The following is a 20,183-nucleotide window of genomic DNA, read 5'->3' on the forward strand; positions in this document are numbered from 1 at the left end:
ATTGAACAATCAATTCCTGGCAAATAGATTATCATGCCAGCCATAGATATTTTAATAGTGAAAAATGCGACTTCCGCGTAAAGAAAGCATGAGGCATTATTAAAATAAAAATGCAAATTTAGATTTTCACAAAAATGAATAGAGACAAAAGCAAAGTAGATGAAGGCTCTTTTTGGTCCACTTTAAATTTATATTTATGTGAGTGATAAACATAAATAGAGGTGTTTAATATGGTTTATGATGCCTATTTTTCATGAAAATAAATCAATATATCAATCGATTCATAAATATACAGAAGAGGTGTTTATGATTTATTGGGATAAAGCGATTATTGTTGTTTATGAGTTAGACCATTATGAGCACATGATTTAATGACTTAAAATTAAAGGTAAAGGGGTCAATTCATATATTTTTTATAAAAATTCCTTCAAATTGAGTCAAATCCTTTGGTGAAACCCTTAAGTATATTCAACATTTACTTAAAAAAAAAAAAAGTTAAAAAATACGATGATTCTGCAGCCCCACCCCCACCCCGGTGGCTTGCCCAAATAAAAAAAAATGCTAGAAATCTTATGACACTTGGATTCGCTGGAATTGGGTTGATCTCTCTCCCTATCCTAAGAAATCTTATGGATTGACAAATCTAGATTGGATGGAATTGGGTTGGGTTCGATTAATTCTAGGATTTAATAGAATATATATCCCTGACATGCAACTGAAAATGAATAATATTACATAATGTATTCTACATTGCACATACTAGACATATGTTTTATTATATAATCTATTATATCTGGTATCAATCAAACGATTATTATTTGTAATCCATAATCTATTATTATAATTGATTATTAATAAATAACTAATAAACATAAACTATGCCAAAGAGAGTCGTACGTATGGCTAGAGGTAGTCTTTAAAAATTTAAATCATCTTTAATATTCATAGTTGATGCTTCCCCAACATGGCACGACCCTAAGTATCACCTCCACCTATTGACTGAGAAACAAATGCGTGTTTTTTTTTTTTTTTTTCGGTTTTGGGGGTGGGGGAGTGGATGTAAACAGACAAAACCATCACTAACACACAGTAACACGCTATGAATTGTAGAGGTTTGAGTAACGTGAAGAAGTCATTTGAGCAATTTCGTTCATCTAAGCTAGAAATTGCTATAAAACCCTCAATTAAAAAAAAAATAAGGGAAAAGAAAAAAAAATGGCTGAGAGCGTCTTGTACATTGCAGAGAAGTTAGGGAATTTGCTAATTAAGGAAGCTGAATTTCTCCACAAAGTGAAGAAAGAGGTGGAATCTCTTTCAAAGGAACTCAAGGCCCTTGGTTCTGATTTGAAGAAGGCCGATGTGATGACCAACAAAGAAGAAGAATACGATGAATGGGTTAGCCAACTCAGAGATTTGGCCTTTAAGGCTGAGGATGTTATAGAAGTCTTCGTCAACAATGAAACGCAATATGATGGGTGCAATGTTGTCCAGCTGATGATGGGGTGCATCTGCCAAATTATAACTCTCCACAAATTGAAAAATGAAATCGATGATATCAACATCAAGCTAAAGGAACTTCCAAAGAAAAGCTCACCGTTCACAATTCAAAGTCTAGAGAATGGTGGTGAAACTTCTTCTATCCATCATGATCGGGAAGAAGACCAGCTGGTGTTAAGCAGAGCTAAAGAAGATGATGATATCGTCGGTTTTCAAAAGGAAGCAAACAAATTGGCATCGTCATTGACAAAGAAAGAACCACAAGGACAGGTCTTTGGTCAGGCAGGAGCAGGAAAGACTGCACTTGCTCGAAATATTTACAAGAGAAGCGATGTTAACAATCAATTCGATTGTGTTGCATGGGTTTCTGTTTCCCCAGACTACCATGTAGAAGATATCTGGCAAGCCATACTAGAACAAGTTAAGAATCTCACAGAAGAAGAAAAGGAGAAGCTACAAGGGAAGAAGAGCGTTGAGTTACTGGATATTGTCTATGACTGCTTAAAAGAAAAGAACTACCTGATTGTCTTGGACGATTTATGGAAGCAAACAGATTGGGAGATGATAAGCATGGCCTTTCCAAAGTCACAAGAAAAGAAATGCAGGGTTTTACTCACAACTCGTATCGAAGAAGTAGCCCGTGCTGCTAACCCATCAACTGATCCGGAAATACTACGGGTTTTGAATGACGAGGAGAGTTTGAAGCTGTTCTTGAAGAAAGTATTCGGATGCTCCTTGGACAGAATACCAGAGTCTAGTCTCTCTGAGGAAATGAAGGATGTGGCAAGGCAAATGCTTTCAAGATGCGAGGGACTCCCAATTGCAATCGTGCTTCTGGGAGGCATTCTATCAGCAAAAAGGAAGGATATCTTTGAGTGGACGAACATGCTTGAAAAGGTCCGTTCAGATCTAGCAGAATCAACAGACCTCCGTAAGCTATTTTCTCTGAGCTATAATGAATTGCCATATGCCTCAAAACCATGTTTCCTTTATTTTGGACTTTTCCCAGAGGATAGTGTGATCGAATGTGATAAATTGATTCGACTATGGGTAGCTGAGGGATTTATAGAGCAGCGAGATGATAAAATAATGGAAGATATGGCTAGAGATCGGCTTAAGGGTTTAATCCAAAGGAGCATGATCCAAGTTGTTGAATGTAAATCAGATGGGGATCCTCAAACATGTCGTACTCATGACCTCGTTCGATCATTAGCAATACAAGAAGCGAAGAAAGCTAAGTTTTCCAGCATCTGCAAGAAGAAACAATTGGAGGTGTCGATGGAAGGCAGCTGTCGTCGAATTGCCTTGCATCCTCAAGATTTCGAGTTTCATATTGGTACGTCTACTTCTGCTCCTTTCCAATCCATTGTTGAGATGAATGCTGATCTCGTGGGCGTTAAAGAGGAAGTGGATCGACTAGTAATGTTGTTGACACAGGAAGAACACCTGGGACGGGTTGCTGCCGTTTCTATTGTGGGCATGGGGGGAATAGGGAAGACAATGCTCGCACGACATGTTTACAATAAAATTGAGGTTAAATCTTATTTTACTTGTCGTGCTTGGGTAAATGTCTCCCAACACTATGCTGTAAGAGATATTTTGAAGATTATATTGCAACAAGTTACAACCCTCACAGATGCAGAGTCAAAACTTGAGAGCGAGGATGTGTTGCAAAGGAGGCTCCACAATCATTTCAATCAAAAACAACAGAGCAACCTCGTTGTATTGGACAATATTTGGAGGACAGAAGATTGGGATATCATAAGAAACATTTTCCCGGAGCCACTCAACAGCCAGAGTTGCAGAATGTTACTCACGACTCGCTCTGCAGATCTAGTATATCACGTCAGTTCATCAAGTGCTCCGCTTCACCTGCGTTTATTGAATGGTGAGGAAAGTTTGAAGCTGTTCCTGCAGACGATCTTTAAGTGCTCACTGGATGAAATATCAGAAGCTGGTCTCTCCGAAGACATGATGGACATAGCGCGTCTTTTGGTCAATAAATGTGCTGGAGTCCCACTTGCAATTGTGCTTCTAGGAGGCCTCTTATCAGTGAAAAGGAAGGATGTCGCCGCATGGGTTAATATACTTCAAAGTCTGAAGATGATTGATTCACATTTTATTTTAGTGGATATATTCTATATAGCTTATAAGGATTTGCCTGATTACTTGAAATCTTGCTTCCTTTCTTTGAGACATTTTCCAGAGGACACTGAGATGGCCTGTGACACATTGATTAGATTATGGGCTGTGGAAGGATTTTTGAAGCTGAGGGACAATTACACCTTGGAAGATGCGGCAAGAGATTACCTTGAAGAGTTAATCCAGAGGAAGCTGATCGAGGTAGCAAAAAGGAAATTGAATGGATCTCCTGAAACTTGTCGGATTCATGATCTCCTTCGAGATTTTGTGTCAACTGAAGCCCGGAAAGCGGAATTTTCTAAGAGTTCTGAGAATGAACAATTGAGGTTGGCCCAAGGCAATCGTCCACTTGCCTTGCATTCTAAGGACAGTACTGAGCTCGTCCATGAGGGTAATACATCTACTGCTCCTCATTTCCAAGCCCCCAAAACTTTTAGTTTGATGGATGATATCCTTTCTTTTTTGGATCCCTTCAAATTTCCAAACCATGTCTATTCCTTGCTGTGTTTATCCAAAAACCCCCAATTTTGCTTTCAACAGTTCCAGTTGCTTAGAGTACTTGATCTACAAGGTGCAGAAAATATCATGGAAGTACCTAAAGAAATTAGGAATCTCACCCTTCTTAGGTACTTGAGCTTACGCAACACCCGCGTAAAACAGATTCCATCTTGGATAGGTAACCTCCGCAACTTACAGACATTGGATGCACCTGGTTCCAAGATTCCCATTGATACATTGAAACTAAATCAGTTAAAGACATCTTTTCGCCCATTCCTTCTCCTTATCCGCTCCAGCTGCTTCTTCTTCTCTGGGCATTGATGCTCTTGAGCAGTTACAGACATTGGAACTAGCGGATGTAAGCGATTGGAAAATTAGTGGTCTCCGCAAGTTGATCTATCTTAGAGTCCTAAGGTTACGTCGTGGTGGTGACGACACTGTGCTCGAGGATATATACTATTTGTGGCGCCGCCTTAAGTTCCTCAGCTTGACACAAACAAAGGCATTGTCGCCTCCCTTGCGTCTGCCATCATTGTTGCGCCACGACCAACTCTATGACATGGTTGTGGAGGGAACAGCTACTGAAGCCATTGATTTCCCACAACAACTCACTTACTTGTGGTTGGACAGTACTATTGAGCATGGGGTGGTCCCATTTTTCCGTGCTCTGCAAAACCTAGGGCTCCTAAACAAGCTTTGCTTGCGACTGTCCAAGGGCAAGTCCAATGTTCCAATGACTTTCTCTGTGGGAGCGTTTCCAAAACTCGAGTATTTATATATTAGAGTTGATTTCATGCTTCAAAATTGGACAGTGGAGAAAGGAGCATTGCCTAGTTTGAAAGTTCTGCATATCGAAGGAGGTAACAGGTTAGGAAAGCTTCCAGATGGGCTGAGTTATGTCAAAACCTTGAAGGAACTTATCATAACAAGGGGGTACGATGTGGCACAGAGCCTGATGCCTGGTGGAGAAGAATGGGAAAAAGTTAAAGACTTAAACCCTACTATCAAATATTTGGATGAGAGCTCTATGAACCCTTGACAACATGCATGGAAACCCGCCGGTGAGTTAATATTTCTTTCCATATATTTTCATTTCAGTTTCTCAATCTATCCAACCCTCCCTCTTGTGTGTGTTTTAACCATTATTGGTGCAAATGTCAGCCATTTTTTTCTTCTTAGAGATATTGTTGATTTCTTCATTTATATTGCTTTATCAATGAGTTAAAACTTCATTTACATAGACCACAATCTACCATATATATGTTCATCATTTCTTCTTATTTTAACATTGTAAATTGCAATTTGATGCAATCTTTAAGTGTCATGACTAATTATCACCCCTGCACCCAACATAAGTGACTCCAACCTTAGATTGCCACCTATTAACAGATCTCTCTAAACTCAAGTAGCCTCACTCTTTCTTTTTTTCCATCTTTCTATAGGGGTTTGGATAAATTACACGAGGAGCCACAAATTATCGTCTTGAAAGGATTCAACTTGATGGAGATGATTTGAGTAAAGATTAGGCACACAATGGGTTACCATCAGCTTCTAATTTCCCATTCCTCCCCCCCCCCCCCCCCAAACAGCCTTTTTCTTGAAAAGGCTTGGAGAATAATGTACTGTTGGCACTTATTCTGTTTGTGTACTTGTGTTTGGATGTGATCTGTTTATTTTCTTTGTGTTTGTTTTTTTTTCCTGGTTTCTTGTTGTCCTGGTTGTGTTTGGGATCATCACCTTCGTATTTTGTGAGTGATAATTTGGGGATTATTAATATGTTGAAGTCTCAATCTGTGCATATTCCATGGAGATAGCCTCCATTATTAATGGCTGCCATTATCTTTGTTCTAGATTTGATTCAGTAATATTCACTCACACCATGAGACAGGGCAATATAGTTGCTGATCAGTTTGCTCCCTTTGGTTCTCGAAACCGTTATTTGTTATTTGGGATAGTGCCCCCTCCTCCTACTTTATTTAACTCCTAATATATGGACTCTTGTGGGATCTCTTTTCCCCTCCGTTTCTGTTTTTAATTTATAAGTTTCTTAATTTTCTACCAAAAAAAAAAACGTTTTTTATGTTATAATTTGTAACAATTGCTGATTAATGTTTATGGTTAAGGTTATATATCTTCCCTATCCCAATTTTTTTTTTTTTTTTATCTTTTTAATTTAATTTACCGTACTCATTAACTAAGTCTTCAGCAGCCTACAGGTAAGTCCTTGGCATAGCGCAAGAATGCCTAAGAAAATTGAAACAGGCCTAAAGGCCCAAGGAAAATAATCAGGGTCGTTAGTGGAGTCCTTTATATTAGTCATTATCTTTGGAACTTTTGGAAATAATTCTTATTTTTTCCATGTAATTGTTATATTTTTACTTATCAAAACAGCGTCATGATATTCTTGGGGTAAGACTGTGTAGTTCTTGCCCCCCGGACTTTACACATGCAAGAGCCCCGTGCATTGGTTACGTTCTTCTTTTTGTTTTCTTTTGTTATTTTTACTTGTAGTTTTAGTAGGTCTATCAACTGGTTGGATCTCAGTTGGATCATGAGGTGATCATATGACAACATTGTTCTTATACTTGTGGATTAGAAAGGAGCCACTCTCTTGCAAGCCAAGACAGGGCCCTCCTAGTCTAGGAGTCATTTAGGATATTTACCTCCCATGGCACATACATGAAATCGCAATGAGAAAAATAAGAATGTAAATGCCAGATACCTGAAGATATCGATATGATGGTGAGGAGAGGCCTTGGATCTAGGGTGAGACTAGGGCCAGGTTTCTTAAAACCCTAACCCAACCCTAGGTCCCCAAAACTCAACCTAGGTCCAACCCAACCTTGCCCTAATTGATCCTAATTGGGCTAGGTTAGCCTGACTTTTGCCAAGGACAAGCTAATCTTGATGACCATGTGTGTCCTTTAAAAAAAAAAATAAATCAAATGATCCATACACAATTAAATTATGAAGTGCAACACAATTCACAATTATAGATGTTTAGGACAGTGGACCCAAGGGGGTAGCGTAGCTGGTGAGCAACGAACTTGGTACAAGCCGTAAACTTAGACGTCCTAAGCTCGACTCCCACTAGGCACACCTTGGGCCACTCACATGGGGGTGTTTACTGCTCTTCACTGCTTTCAGTGAAATTTGAATGATTGTCATTCAACCCGGATATGGCCCCGTAGGACTAGTCAGGCTGAAGGCCTAGATACCCGTCGTTAAAAAAAAAAAAAAAGATGTTTAGGATAGCTGAGTATAAGAATCAATGACCCAGATTTCATTACTTTGAATTAAAGGATATGATGATAGCCCTAAATTATATTGTATAAATTAGAGTTAAAATCAGGGCCTAGGCCTCAACCCAGACCCGGCCCAATCTTAATCCAGTGTTAGTGTTTTTCAACCTAACCCACCCTTAGTTAGAAATCTTAGCCCAGGCCCTATTCTGGCTCAAGTCTGACCAAGGCACGTTCAAGCCATCATGGTCAAACTTGCATCCCTACCTGAATCTGTCTTGAATCACATCTTTGTTATCAAACTGAACAATTAGTTGTAGAAAACCTTCAGATATTGCTTCTAACATTCCGAAACAATAGATTACGAGAAGAGGTCGGTTTTGAAATTGCGAAGTGTAGATCGTTGAAGGAGTCATGGCATATGTAACCAAGACCATCCTTATTTGAATCAGGAAGTTGGCATCACTGTTTAACTTCAGAAAAGGATGCAACCAAGCAAAATAGGATTGGGATTGGATCTTCATCGAAATCAATCTATTTGACCTATCATAGTTTGTAGGACTTAGGTGTGTAGCTAGGTCTAGCACTGAAATTCTATCTTATGGTTTAGGATTGTTGGAAGACTAGCTAGTCTTTCCAAAGTGCCTATCGATATGGCCACATAGCTTTTTTTTTTTTTTGCTAATGACAGATATCCATGTCTTTGGGCTAACTAGTCCTATGGATTCATACTAAACCCACAACCGCATGGACCGGTTCATACGAACATTGAATGTCACACCTCAATCCTCGTTATAGGAATAACATGGTGTGATTAAGACGCCTACCCATCTTACACCTCTACTAGGATCTCTGATGGCAGTACCCCAACAGTCACAACCACACAGCACCAAGGCACCAGAACAATTGCAGTGGAATCAAAATATAAATAAGCTGAATATAGTTCAAATGGGAAAATGTTTAATGATAACATATATCCATAATTAAGTTATTCAATTACATATATCCATGACTTACATATATTAAGTCCAATAAGAATACCATAATTCAGTTTAGTATCAAAATATCAAAAGGACAACCGAGCCTCTCAAGGTGCCATATAGGCACATGTGTCACAAGTACAGTCCTGGTCTTGCTCCTTAGCCTCTGGCATCCATCAGTCAGTCACTCCCCAACGGTACTATGGTACTTGCATCATCATCTAAAAAGCAATATATAAGAGGGGTGAGCTCCAACTAGCTCAGTGAGGGGTGGGGTTCATGCACACCCAAAACACACATATAGAGTATCCATGATGATAGTAAAGTAAACATATAGTCTATGATGCGAATGATGCAATTCATTTGATTATTAATCCACCTAGCATACAACTAAGTCTGATAAATGCTACTACACACATTAGGTTGTATCCTTGGTCCCAAAACTCGCATATCGGTCACCCAGCGATACAAACCCTATCCATGATTAGGACCCTGCCGGTCTCGGAATGCGACCATCAGTCACCCAGCAAACCCCTAATAACCCCCTCTAGTAATCACGGCACTGGAATCACCATCGGCCATACCAGACTATTTCTCACCTCTGGCAACAATCACATCGTACTGTGGGTGTGGCATTCTGGAAAGGTTCATCGAACATATCACTATTCAATTATCCAACATCTTACCCCTTGCTCGTAAGGGAACGTAGCATAGGGAATGTCACCTAACCACAAATATTCTTCATGCCTTGCATAATGTTACAGTTAGTATGGACTATGCGATACCAGAATCACCATCGGCCACAAAGCATATCCATTTCCAGGTATAGTCCCGGGGTATATAATATCGGAATCACTATTAGCCACAAAGTGTGACCCACGACAATATACATATCTAGTATACAAGCAATTGAGTATGGGTTATGCAATACCGGAATCACTATCGGCCACAGAGCATACCTATTTTCAAGTATAGTCCTGGAGTACACAATACTGGAATCACCATCGGCCACAAAGTGTATTCCGTGACTATATCTAATTGAATGCACATGACTAATGCATGAATGCAATATCCACATGACGATCACACCACCAGAACCAGCTCTTCCATATCGGATCCTGTCACACATCTCAACATCACATATCCAATATCCACAATTCATAACATAATGAATCCACATAAATAACGTGTTCACAATTATCAACATAATCATGTTTACAATATAATAATCAATCAAAATTCCTAACACATGTGAGCAATTTTTATATATTAAACATTCCACAAAATAAAGTCATCCACCCCTCACATCAGAGTGGTTGGGGTGGGGTAGTCTATCATCCCTGCTAAGGCAGGTGATAGGTCTAAATGACCAATAGGGGATCACTCTGAGGAGGAATACTCACTCGCTCAACCAACGGGATCAAGAGCCCTAGCTTGCTAGCGCACTCCTGAAAAGATCAGTTGTATTTGGTTAAATCGGTTTCCAAGTGTATCACCTAGGTTCCACTCATGATCGGCCTCGTATTACGTGCTTAACTTGTCCTATGTACAAGGGTAGACAGACATCATTATGTGTTGGAACATTGAAGGGGACCACAATGGTTACCCCCAAAGAAGACAAGTTCTATCAAAATTGGATGGTGATAGTAAGGTCACAGGAAACAGTCCAAATCCACCGAAAATATCAGTGGTGTTTCCAGTGGCCTTGGTAGAGACCACCTAAGGTCTCAGGGTTCACTGAAAATATACCACCAAAAACAACCTAGGATGTTTCCGGTGGATTCCCAGAAGTGAACCCACGGATTTGGGGCTTTCCTGCTCGAGCCCGATTGCTTGGATTTGTTTCATGGAATTTATAGAGAATCTCCCCGCATCCATTTTAAGCCGAAGAAGTTTCGATTCCATTGAGCCGTTTGAGAGATACAGCAATAGAAAGGTGGAAACCCTAACTAGGAATTTGGTCACAAATGTTGCCAGAGCTCACCCGACTTAGTTTGAGCACGGTAACCACACCGAGGGAGTGAAATGACACTCACTCGAGCTTTGAGAGATGCCGGGGTCATGCTTCACCTCCTTGCTTAACTATACTAGGTCAAAATGAAGGAAAAGAGTGTAGTAGAGGGTGTAGCACCTACCTCCGGCAAGGTTCATGCAGCGGGATGCGAAGCCAGGAGTCAATGTGAGCTTCTCCCTTCTCTTCCTTCTTCTCCTTCCTTCCCTTCCTTTCTCTCTTCTCTTCTCTCCCTTCCACGTTTTTGGACAATTGAGAGGTGAGAAATGAACTCACCTCTCCTATTTATAGTAAGTCATGTCCTTAGGGTCTGTTTGGTTGGTCCTTGTCCGGTCCAAGTAGGTTATTCCGCAATTCGGGACACATGGGCCTACCTCCTTAGACTCATATAGAGTACAAGTCATAAGGAAATCTGTCAGGGAGTGTGTAGGGTCATCCGGGGCTGATCACGATGATGGTGGTGGGGCCCATGGCCATTGGAACCCAACCAGCAGCCCTAAGGGCCACCGGATTCAGCCCAGGATGTTTTTGTTGGGCTTACTTTCGGTGGTCAAGGCAGTGTTGTGCCTTGACTGCCTGTTTTACCCAGTTGGTCATTCCATGGGTGTTTGCCCTCGGTTGTGTGTATGGTCCTTTAGCAATTTTGCTACGTTTTGGGACTATCGAGTCACTTACCACTTGGGGTTCAAAAGGCTTGAATCCTCTCCAGTTGGACTGGCAAGAAATGCGCAAGCAAGTGGAGTCATCCCTTCCCTTCTTGAAATGAGCTACCGTGAGCCAAAACCGATTGGTACTTCATATCTCCGGTGTGAGATCTATCACAAAAGTCCAAATTAGACCGGGTTAGGGCGCGGGTGTAACATTAAATGAGAATCATTTAATGGATCTCTATATCACTACAAATCCAATAAAATCAATCCAGCCCAACACAACCTAAATTAGCGGTGGTTTTGAAAACCTGTGGGTATGCTTGGGTTAGAATTGTAGGCCCCAAATCGAAGCCATTAGCCTCACTAGGGTGGCCACTTTACAAAACTTGGAAGGGCTTGGGCTGCGCTAACTTATGATATATGGGCCTCATGTGAGGCTCAGGGATAGGGTAACCCTGATTCAAGTCTGATATTTTGACTCCTGAGTCAAGCACATTCAGTGTATGGTAGAACTCTTCAGCAGCCAATCTTTCTTGAGTAAGATATTCCTAGATATATTTACAATAAAAAAAACCTTCCATTCAGATGACATCCATCCAATCCTATGTATGGCCTACATCCTCTCAAAAACCCAATTTTAGAAGCTTGGTAAAAAATAAAAAGCCTCTTGAATACAAGTGGAGCATTCATGTTCTACCTTGCAATAAATTACAAATTAAACATAGTCTCTGGATTTATACGCCTAATCAGTTCACCATAGAGGCAATTGAGCATCTGAATGAGCATGATTTCCTTCATTCTTCTCTTTAGCAAGCAACTGAGCCTTATACATTTGCATATAATTCGGCTCAATCCCATATTGTTGCTTCAAAATTGTTGCCATAGTACTAATAGACATTTCAGGTTCTACCTTAAGTTCATTAGCTAATTTCACTGATATCCATCTAGATGTGGCATCATTGTTGTATGGCAGTGAGCCACATGCATGCTCTAAGCTATATGATTTAATCATATATGTAATCCCATCCTCCAAAGGTGAAGGATGTATCCTCCAACCACATCCATCTCCTACACAGATAGCAGTGACCCTGCTTTTCTTATTTTAATTATTATAATCTCAAAACCTTGTTGTATTACATAGTCTCTTAAAGCAATCCTGAAATGGTCTACATCATAAAAAGTCATACATTCACTTAATTTCAGTTTCCCCCTTTCATCAAACCCAACACCTGTTCCCATCACATTATCTCATCATACTCATCAGATAATTCTTCAAAATCTGCAAAGTCACCACTTCCTTCAAACCCTTCATGTGAAATGTCCTCTTCAGAATGATCACTATCACTTTCTGTTTCACTCCCAATTTCACTGTCATTCTCATTCTCATTCTCAATTCCATCACTCATAAGACACATGTAATCGTCATCATCAGTTGTATTAGTGACATCCACAGTTTCATCTTTCGAAGCTCCAAAACTTTTAGAAGACGAAACCCTAACATCATTAGGAAAGCTACCACTAACAGTGGCCTGACTCCTACTATTGACCCTCTGCACACCAGCAGAAACATTACTGCTACCAACATTGGTAGAAGGACATCTAGTGACATTAGCTGCAAACCAACTAGTAGCCCTAACAGCTTCAGAACTTCTTGAACTCTCACCTATAGCATCACCTATAATTGAAAAAGTGGCATAACTGGATGTCCTGCATGTAACATCTCCCATCATAATAGCCTTGGCAGTAGTGGATGCTCTGCTTGCACCACCACCTATTGCACCACCCTCCACAGAGCATTCCTTGCATAATGACATGTTGCACCACCCCTCCTACCAAAATTCCCTTTAACAACAGCATTGGCACCACCCCTCTCAACATCCTTCTTTGGTTCCCTAATAGGCCCAATGTTCTGATTGACAGTGGGTTCTGTCTCAACAGACGTACCAATTATACTTCTCTTGTGACCATTAATTGTACAATCATCGGTGAAGAACTGACTCCCTTGCATTCCATATACAATTATTTGGAAACTCTTCACTTCATCAAAGAGGGAGAACAATTGCATCATGAATCATCATTCCACACATCCAGTTCTTCAATTTCACTAGGTAGTATAGATTTGCAAGAAAATTTCAAGGTTTTTCCATCTGGTATCTGCTTGAGGACAGTACTATATATATCATGAAGCATTTCTAGGTAACTGAATCTATCTCTGTCAGCCAATTTCTCTACCACATTCCCATCATAATAATATGAAATAGTGAACAAATCCATTCTGCATTAGAGATTACATAACCAAAATATACAAAATCCACAAATGGTTCAACCATATTAACTACAATCTAAAAGCATGGCACTGCAGTAACTAACCTCAAACAAAAACCATAAGTTTATGCATTCAAAATCAAGGTATGGAAATGAAGATCAGTACTAAAATTGGAAACCATACCACACACACTACAATCTAAAAGCAAGGCATTGCATTAACTAACCCCCCAAAAAAAACTACAACTGTATGCATACAAAATTAGGGTGTGGAGATGAAGATCAGTACTAAAATTGGAAAGCCCCCAATTTCACTAAACTCTCAATCAAAACCAAAACCCTTAAATTGTAGAAGGGCGTTCATAATCAGGAAACCATCAAATAGCAAAGGATTCTTTCACTTATTAAGAAAACACTAACTACAAACAACAAATTCAGATTAACCAAACTAGGAAAATCCCAAAGACTGAAGCAAGGAAAGCAATAGAGAAGAAACAACCTATCTAATAGTCTAACTTGATAGAACGCTGAAGAAAGCCTCCTAATTGGCTCTTGTAGAGCTTATTTCAAAACTAGAAGAAGACCGGAAAATTGATTTGTCCCTAAATTCTAGAAGGGCACTCATAATCAGGAAACCACATTTGAAAAATTCAAAATTTAACTCACATTATAAGTTTGCAGTGTCCTAACACAGTTGCGTGAACAAGACGGACTATTCAGAGCTCTCCGTGTAACACCTTGAAATCTTACTAGGGGTATATTTGTCTTTTAACCATTGTAGGGTCAGGGTGACTTAATGTGGGGATACTAGACCATTGAGGGTGTATCAGTACTTGGTAAGTGCTAAAACTCATCCATTAAATGCAATTGCACTGTAGAATAACTTTAGGGTTTTTTTTCCTAAAATTTACCATTTTACCCTTGAACCATAATTTACCATTTTGCCACTGGACCATAATTTGACTTTTCTTTTAATTATATGATTTTAATGTCAACCCTAATATTAACTTATTTAATTAAAAATAATATATAATATTAATATATATATATATATAAAGATTAACTTATTATCCACATGGACAATTAACTCACTAATGGATAAGACCTAACTAACTAACAACCTTAACTAACTAATTATTGCTAATTATAATTAATAAATTAAGACTTTCCTTATAATGAGGGACTTTCCTTTTGAAATTTAGATAGCCTTGAGCATAAATTAAGTGAGATAAAGTAGAAAAAGTGAGAGAAAGAGTTAGAGATCAATTGTGACTAGAATAGAGGAAGAGAGAGAGTTGGAGATGAAGTAGGAGAGGTAGAGATAGACTTAGAGGTGAATTAGGAGGGCAAAGAGAAGCTGAAAACGTGGTTCTATTGCCTCTCACCCTCTTTTTAAGGAAAAGCAAAAGGAAAAAAAAAATGAGAAAGGAAAAAAAATATTATGGAGAAGAAAAAGGAGAAAATAAATCAAGGATTCGAACGATTTTCAAGGTAAAAGTTCTTAACATGATTTAACTACTTTTTATGTTCTACTTGTAGAATAGATCATGATTTAAAGGTATGAGAATTTGGATTATGGGTTTGATGAGATAGAAAATAAGATTTTGATATGTTAACAGTATTTTTTGGGTCGAAAAGAACAGTAGTATGAGATTATTCGTATTATTGAATATAATTAGGGATTGTTTTATGATCTAAAATAATTATTGGAAACACATATACGTGTTTATGTGACCTTCTAAAATTTGTATTAAATTTGGAGTTGATTTGATACACCTAATAATTCATGTACTCATATAGGTTAATGTTAGTGAAGTTTCCTGTACCTGAGAATTGGGTTAGTGAAGAAGGAATATAGACTTTGAGTTTTAATCTGATTTTTTTTCCGTAACAACTTTTACAAGTCTTCTAAATTACTGAAAATTTGGAAGTGATTTGAGTTGGGGAAAGTGGGATAACGATTTTTTCAAATTTATTGGATAGAATCTGTTATAGTCTAAAGACCGTTTTTTAGGGGGAATGATACCTAATATAAGAATGTTATTTTGACATTATTTTCCTATGAGACTTAATTATATATATATATATATATATATATATGAGTTAGGTCTCAATAGGATCTAATTTCAATTTATTTGGAATTTCAGAAGTATTTATTTTCTATTTTTCTATGACCGTAGTAGAATGAGTAAGACAAAATTTTGAGAACTACATCAAGGTGAGTGGATCATTTACCGTAACTTGTTTATGTTTATAAGTATTACCCAAAAAAAAAATTTTATGAACACTAGATCTATCACACCCCGATCCCATAGAACTAGACCGATGACTATAGACTAGACCGGTGACTGGGTTCCCTCTGGGTAACCCAAAACCATCAGGATCATCTGATACAGTAACCACAGCATAGCAAGCCGCACGTGTTCAATAGATTGTAATAACATAATACAGCGGAAGTCTTGTCATCATTAATAACCTAAAATTTTCATATACTCTTAATACCCAAATTGTTGTACATAAAATATTTACACGTGGGCCCTTAGGCATATTATTTACACAAGAAATAGCAATTTAAATATCGAGAGCACAAAAGGAAAATATACCAACATAATCAAAAGTACGGCAAACCGAATCTATCACTGTTGCCTAGCAACACAACTCTCACACGGGCAACCTTCACTGTGTTCAAATCCTTCGGGGACCCACCAATCCCCCCACTGGAGTTTCATCGGTAGGACCCGGCACTGGTTCCTCTACTGAATAGTCTATGAAATCATCTAAAAAGGTGTGTACACGAGGGGTGAGCTCACTAGCTCAGTAAATGGAAAGAAATATGCACACAAGCAATCGCAAATCAAATGATCATATATGCCTGAGATTCATTTTATTCCTATTCACCTAAACAAACATACTAGGTCATAGGTAACGTGCTACTCACAACCATAGTGCGCATATGCCTCGGGTTCGAGACGCGTTCTCCATCCCGTGATACACCTATGGAGTTATCGGAGAAAGCCCACCTTGAGCACTTGAAAAAGTAAATCATGGCCGAACCACAGTAAAAATGTAAATCGTGATCAAACCATAGCAAAAAAGTAAATTGTGGCCGAACCACAGTAGAAATTAAAAGCAGTACAATTGGCCCTCTGAATATATCACTAAGGTTTTCAATTGTCCTAATGATCAGCCAGGAAAACTTCTAACCACCACGGCAGTCAACGATCGACGCTTCCCCCCAGTGATAATCCAACATGTAAACCCCTGTTGGAAGGGTCATAGCACGAGGGTTTATGAAATCCTTACCACATGCTCCTACATGAGATAGTACAACTACATAGTTCTTCCGTGTCCCATTCCACGGTGAACCAATGCATTTTTTCCAAGCCGACTACGATATCTATTCTAGAAATCCCACACATGTTCGGCAATCCGGCATCATAAACATCACATGATAAATCCATTCACAAGATGCAACATATAACAATGTATATGGAATTTAAAATATACAGGTTCAATTCAAGATGCAACACTTATTCATCAACCATATGCATGAGTATGGCAATCGGAATGTCAATATAGTCCATGAATGCAAAGGATTCCAAAAACATTCCAAAATTAAGAATCAAAGTTCTCTCCCCACTTACCTATTCTTTGGGAAGAATCAGCACTCACAGCACGGGTAAGATCCGGAGTGAGAAGATGAGTTTTCTCGAAACCTAGCACGGATAAAGGGTTTAGAAATGCATCCAAATTGGGATTGAAATCGATGTAGGATATAGACATGATGCTTATAATAGTGTGAGGAAGGTCGTTGGCAAGTTTGAGCTCAATCAGAGCTTATTCGAGCCACAGGTGGGTAGGAGGACCCACCAATGATTTCTGCTTGGACTAGTGGGTCATACAGGTGGGTCAGGAACCCACTAGTCTTACCCACCGGTAGAACCAGAGGTGCAAGAATGACTGGTAGGTCACACCGGCGGGTCAGGCACCTGTCGGTTTTACCCGTCGATAGAACTGGAGAGGACCAGTCACACCGGTAGGTCAGGCATCCGCCGATCTCACCTGCTAGTAGAACCCAAGGGTTTAGGTGTGACTGGTAGGTCTCACCGACGGGTCAGGCACCCGCTAGTCATACCCGTCGATTCTCTCGGACTTTGCGATTTTTCTCCTTTCTTCCATTCCAACTCTTAGGACCCTAATAGGGTGATTCCCACATCATTTCCCACACATTCTAAACTTCATTTACTTGATTATACCATGGATCTAAGACAACAATAAGATTTGGGGGAAGAAATCATACCTTTACTTGTAAAACCCCCAAATCTTGGAAATCTTCTTCCCAACTTCAAATGTCACCTCAAAATCCTTCAACCTTTATTTCCCTTCTCAAATACATCAAGGAAATCACACAATGACTTCATTATCCTCTAGATTCAAACGTATACAAAGAGGGTTTCATCAAATCTCGAGGTTCATATTATTCCTTCCCTCAAAACAAAGAACTCAAGTCATTGATCACTATTCCGGTGACAGACAAGCAAGATGCGGCTCCGGAATTTAAGGGGGAAACTTCCTTCCTCTTCCTTCTTCCTCTTTTCTCCCTTTTCTTTACTCCTCTTACCCACTTTGCTAAAAACCATAAATGAGGGAGAGAGAGAGTTATAAAGGCTATTTATACCTTGGTTCATAAATATCTTGTAAGGCCTATTTGGTTTTGCCCATTTATGAACCAAAACACATTAAATCATGTTTTCGGGCGATGTAGCCGACATCTTTGGGCATGCAAGACCTTATTATGACGAGGAGGCCAAGACACACGTGCTCATCCCAGCCGAGTATGCTGGGGTCCACAAAACCCCAACAGGTGTGTCACACTGGTGGATCTCGCACCTACTAGTGACACCCACCAGTTGGCCAAACAAGCCAATCTTGCTGTATTTTGGAGGAAAATGGAGTCTTAACAAGTATTTCTCTTTCGCCACATGTTGTGGATCAAGTCCCAACCATTGAAATACGGTAACGTACCTTTCTTACTCATACATAGTCTTGTGATATGTGCAAGGGCACGGCTTAGGCGTGCGGATCATCTCGGGTACCAACTCAATCTCATCTGGCCACCCCGCATTTGACGTCACCATTGCCATCATGTACCACAAAGCCCCGGCATCAACCCGTTCTGGTTCAAACCCTGCAAGATCAAACCGAACCAACCGATCAATAAACCGGGTTTAAAGAGTAGGGCTCTATAAGATCTATTCTAAAACTTGGATTTCTTGATGTTTTATTATTAAAAAATTGATTTTTTGTAAACCTAATATTATGTACATAAGAGAATGAGGAAACAAATTGAATTTTGTTCCATGATTTGCATTATATGTACATACCTCTGGTTGAAAGAACTTAGGGTTCTCTGTAATAATAGAAAAAGAAATGGCTACTTGAACCCAATGGGTTTGAAGGGTAACATTGGAGAAGCTGGAGAAGGGTATAATTGGAACATCACTTCACTAAAGGGTATTTTTATCTTTAAAAAGATATGTAAGCAAGCCACGTCAACTAATAACGGTAAATCCCAAACAGAGTCTTCACATCGTTAATTGCAGGGGGTACAAAGTAATTGTCAGAACTGCAAGGGATGGCACACTAATTAACCCTTTTCCATATTCGGTTTTGGTCCCAAAAATTGTATTAAAAATTCTCCTCACTACTCGAATGTTTGCGGATGTTCTTCAGGCTATTCTTGTTTCAAGCAAGGAATATCTGATCCAACAGAAAAGCGTTCTAAACATTACACATGAGATTCTTGAAAGACTCGAGACTCATTTGAGCATAGCTGGTCAGTGCCAGATTACTTAAAGATTGACCCACTCAGGACCGAGTCTGGATCAGGCCCTCGTATGAGAATTATTCTCATACGGTGTTTGATCTACACTTGGACTCCACTTAAAATAAAATTCATCTAAAAAAAGAGAGAGATTAAGTGGAATCCAAGTGTGGATCAAACATTATTGATTCTCATACGAGGACTTGATCCACACTACTCCTCAGGACCATGGTTCAAGGAATTAATCGGTTGGATTGTATCAGTGCCGATGTTAATTCTTGGCCAATGTGATACCAATTCACTAGTACTAAGTACTAACGAAGGGTAAAAATATAAATAAAACCGATTGTTATTGAAAATTAGAGGTAAATCTACCTCATCAGGACCGATACAGGTCGACCGTGACTGACACCATATCTAATACTAATTACTAAATCCCTAATCTAGCCACCAAGTCCACTCCATTGCTTTGGCAAGTCCATGGATGGGCAGCGCAATCAACGGCATTTAGACCGGCACTGGCTTTACAGAGTTTTGCGAAGACACTTAGAGACAAACAATATCGCCAAGGCTTTCTTACATTTGGTATAGGTAATGTTTCTGCCAACAATGGCCATGGCAGGGAGCTGAAGAGGTCATTATAGGGTAGGGAATGAAATTAGTTCCCCAAAACAAAGGCAAGGCATGCCTCTAAATCCCATGGAGGTTAGTGTTTACCATTACATAGACTGGAAATCAAAGAGGCGAGCGTCGGAGGGGTTGGAGGGTTGGAGAGGATATGGATACCGTTTAAAGCAACTTAAATCAATAGAAGAAGAAAGAACTGCCCTCTTGGCCCTTTCCTCTTCATTGTGGCAATGGAAGGCCTTTCCCATCTTCTAACAACCTATAGAGAGCTAAATTTATTCAGAGGTATTAAATTATCCAGGAATACCCCTGAAATTTCACACTTATTTTTCGCTGATGACACTTTCATCTTCTGCAGAGCTACTCAAGAGGATGTTGTCACTATTAAATGTATTTTATATATATATTCTAAATTATCCGGCTAAACCATCAATTCTGGAAGAAAAA

General features: G+C 39.4%; 1 protein-coding gene across 1 annotated transcript; it reads left to right on the forward strand.

The window, feature by feature from the left end:
- Positions 1–1,058: 1,058 nt before the first annotated feature.
- Positions 1,059–5,937, forward strand: LOC122069974 (putative disease resistance RPP13-like protein 3). The gene is made up of 2 exons (XM_042634071.1): positions 1,059–5,198; positions 5,580–5,937. Exon 1 carries the CDS (start codon positions 1,216–1,218, stop codon positions 4,456–4,458), a length of 3,243 nt encoding a protein of 1,080 aa, XP_042490005.1. The 5' UTR covers positions 1,059–1,215; the 3' UTR covers positions 4,459–5,198; positions 5,580–5,937.
- The last annotated feature ends 14,246 nt before the right edge of the window (positions 5,938–20,183 follow it).

The sequence above is a fragment of the Macadamia integrifolia genome, unplaced genomic scaffold (assembly GCF_013358625.1).
Source record: "Macadamia integrifolia cultivar HAES 741 unplaced genomic scaffold, SCU_Mint_v3 scaffold784, whole genome shotgun sequence".
Classification (NCBI taxonomy): Eukaryota; Viridiplantae; Streptophyta; class Magnoliopsida; order Proteales; family Proteaceae; genus Macadamia; species Macadamia integrifolia.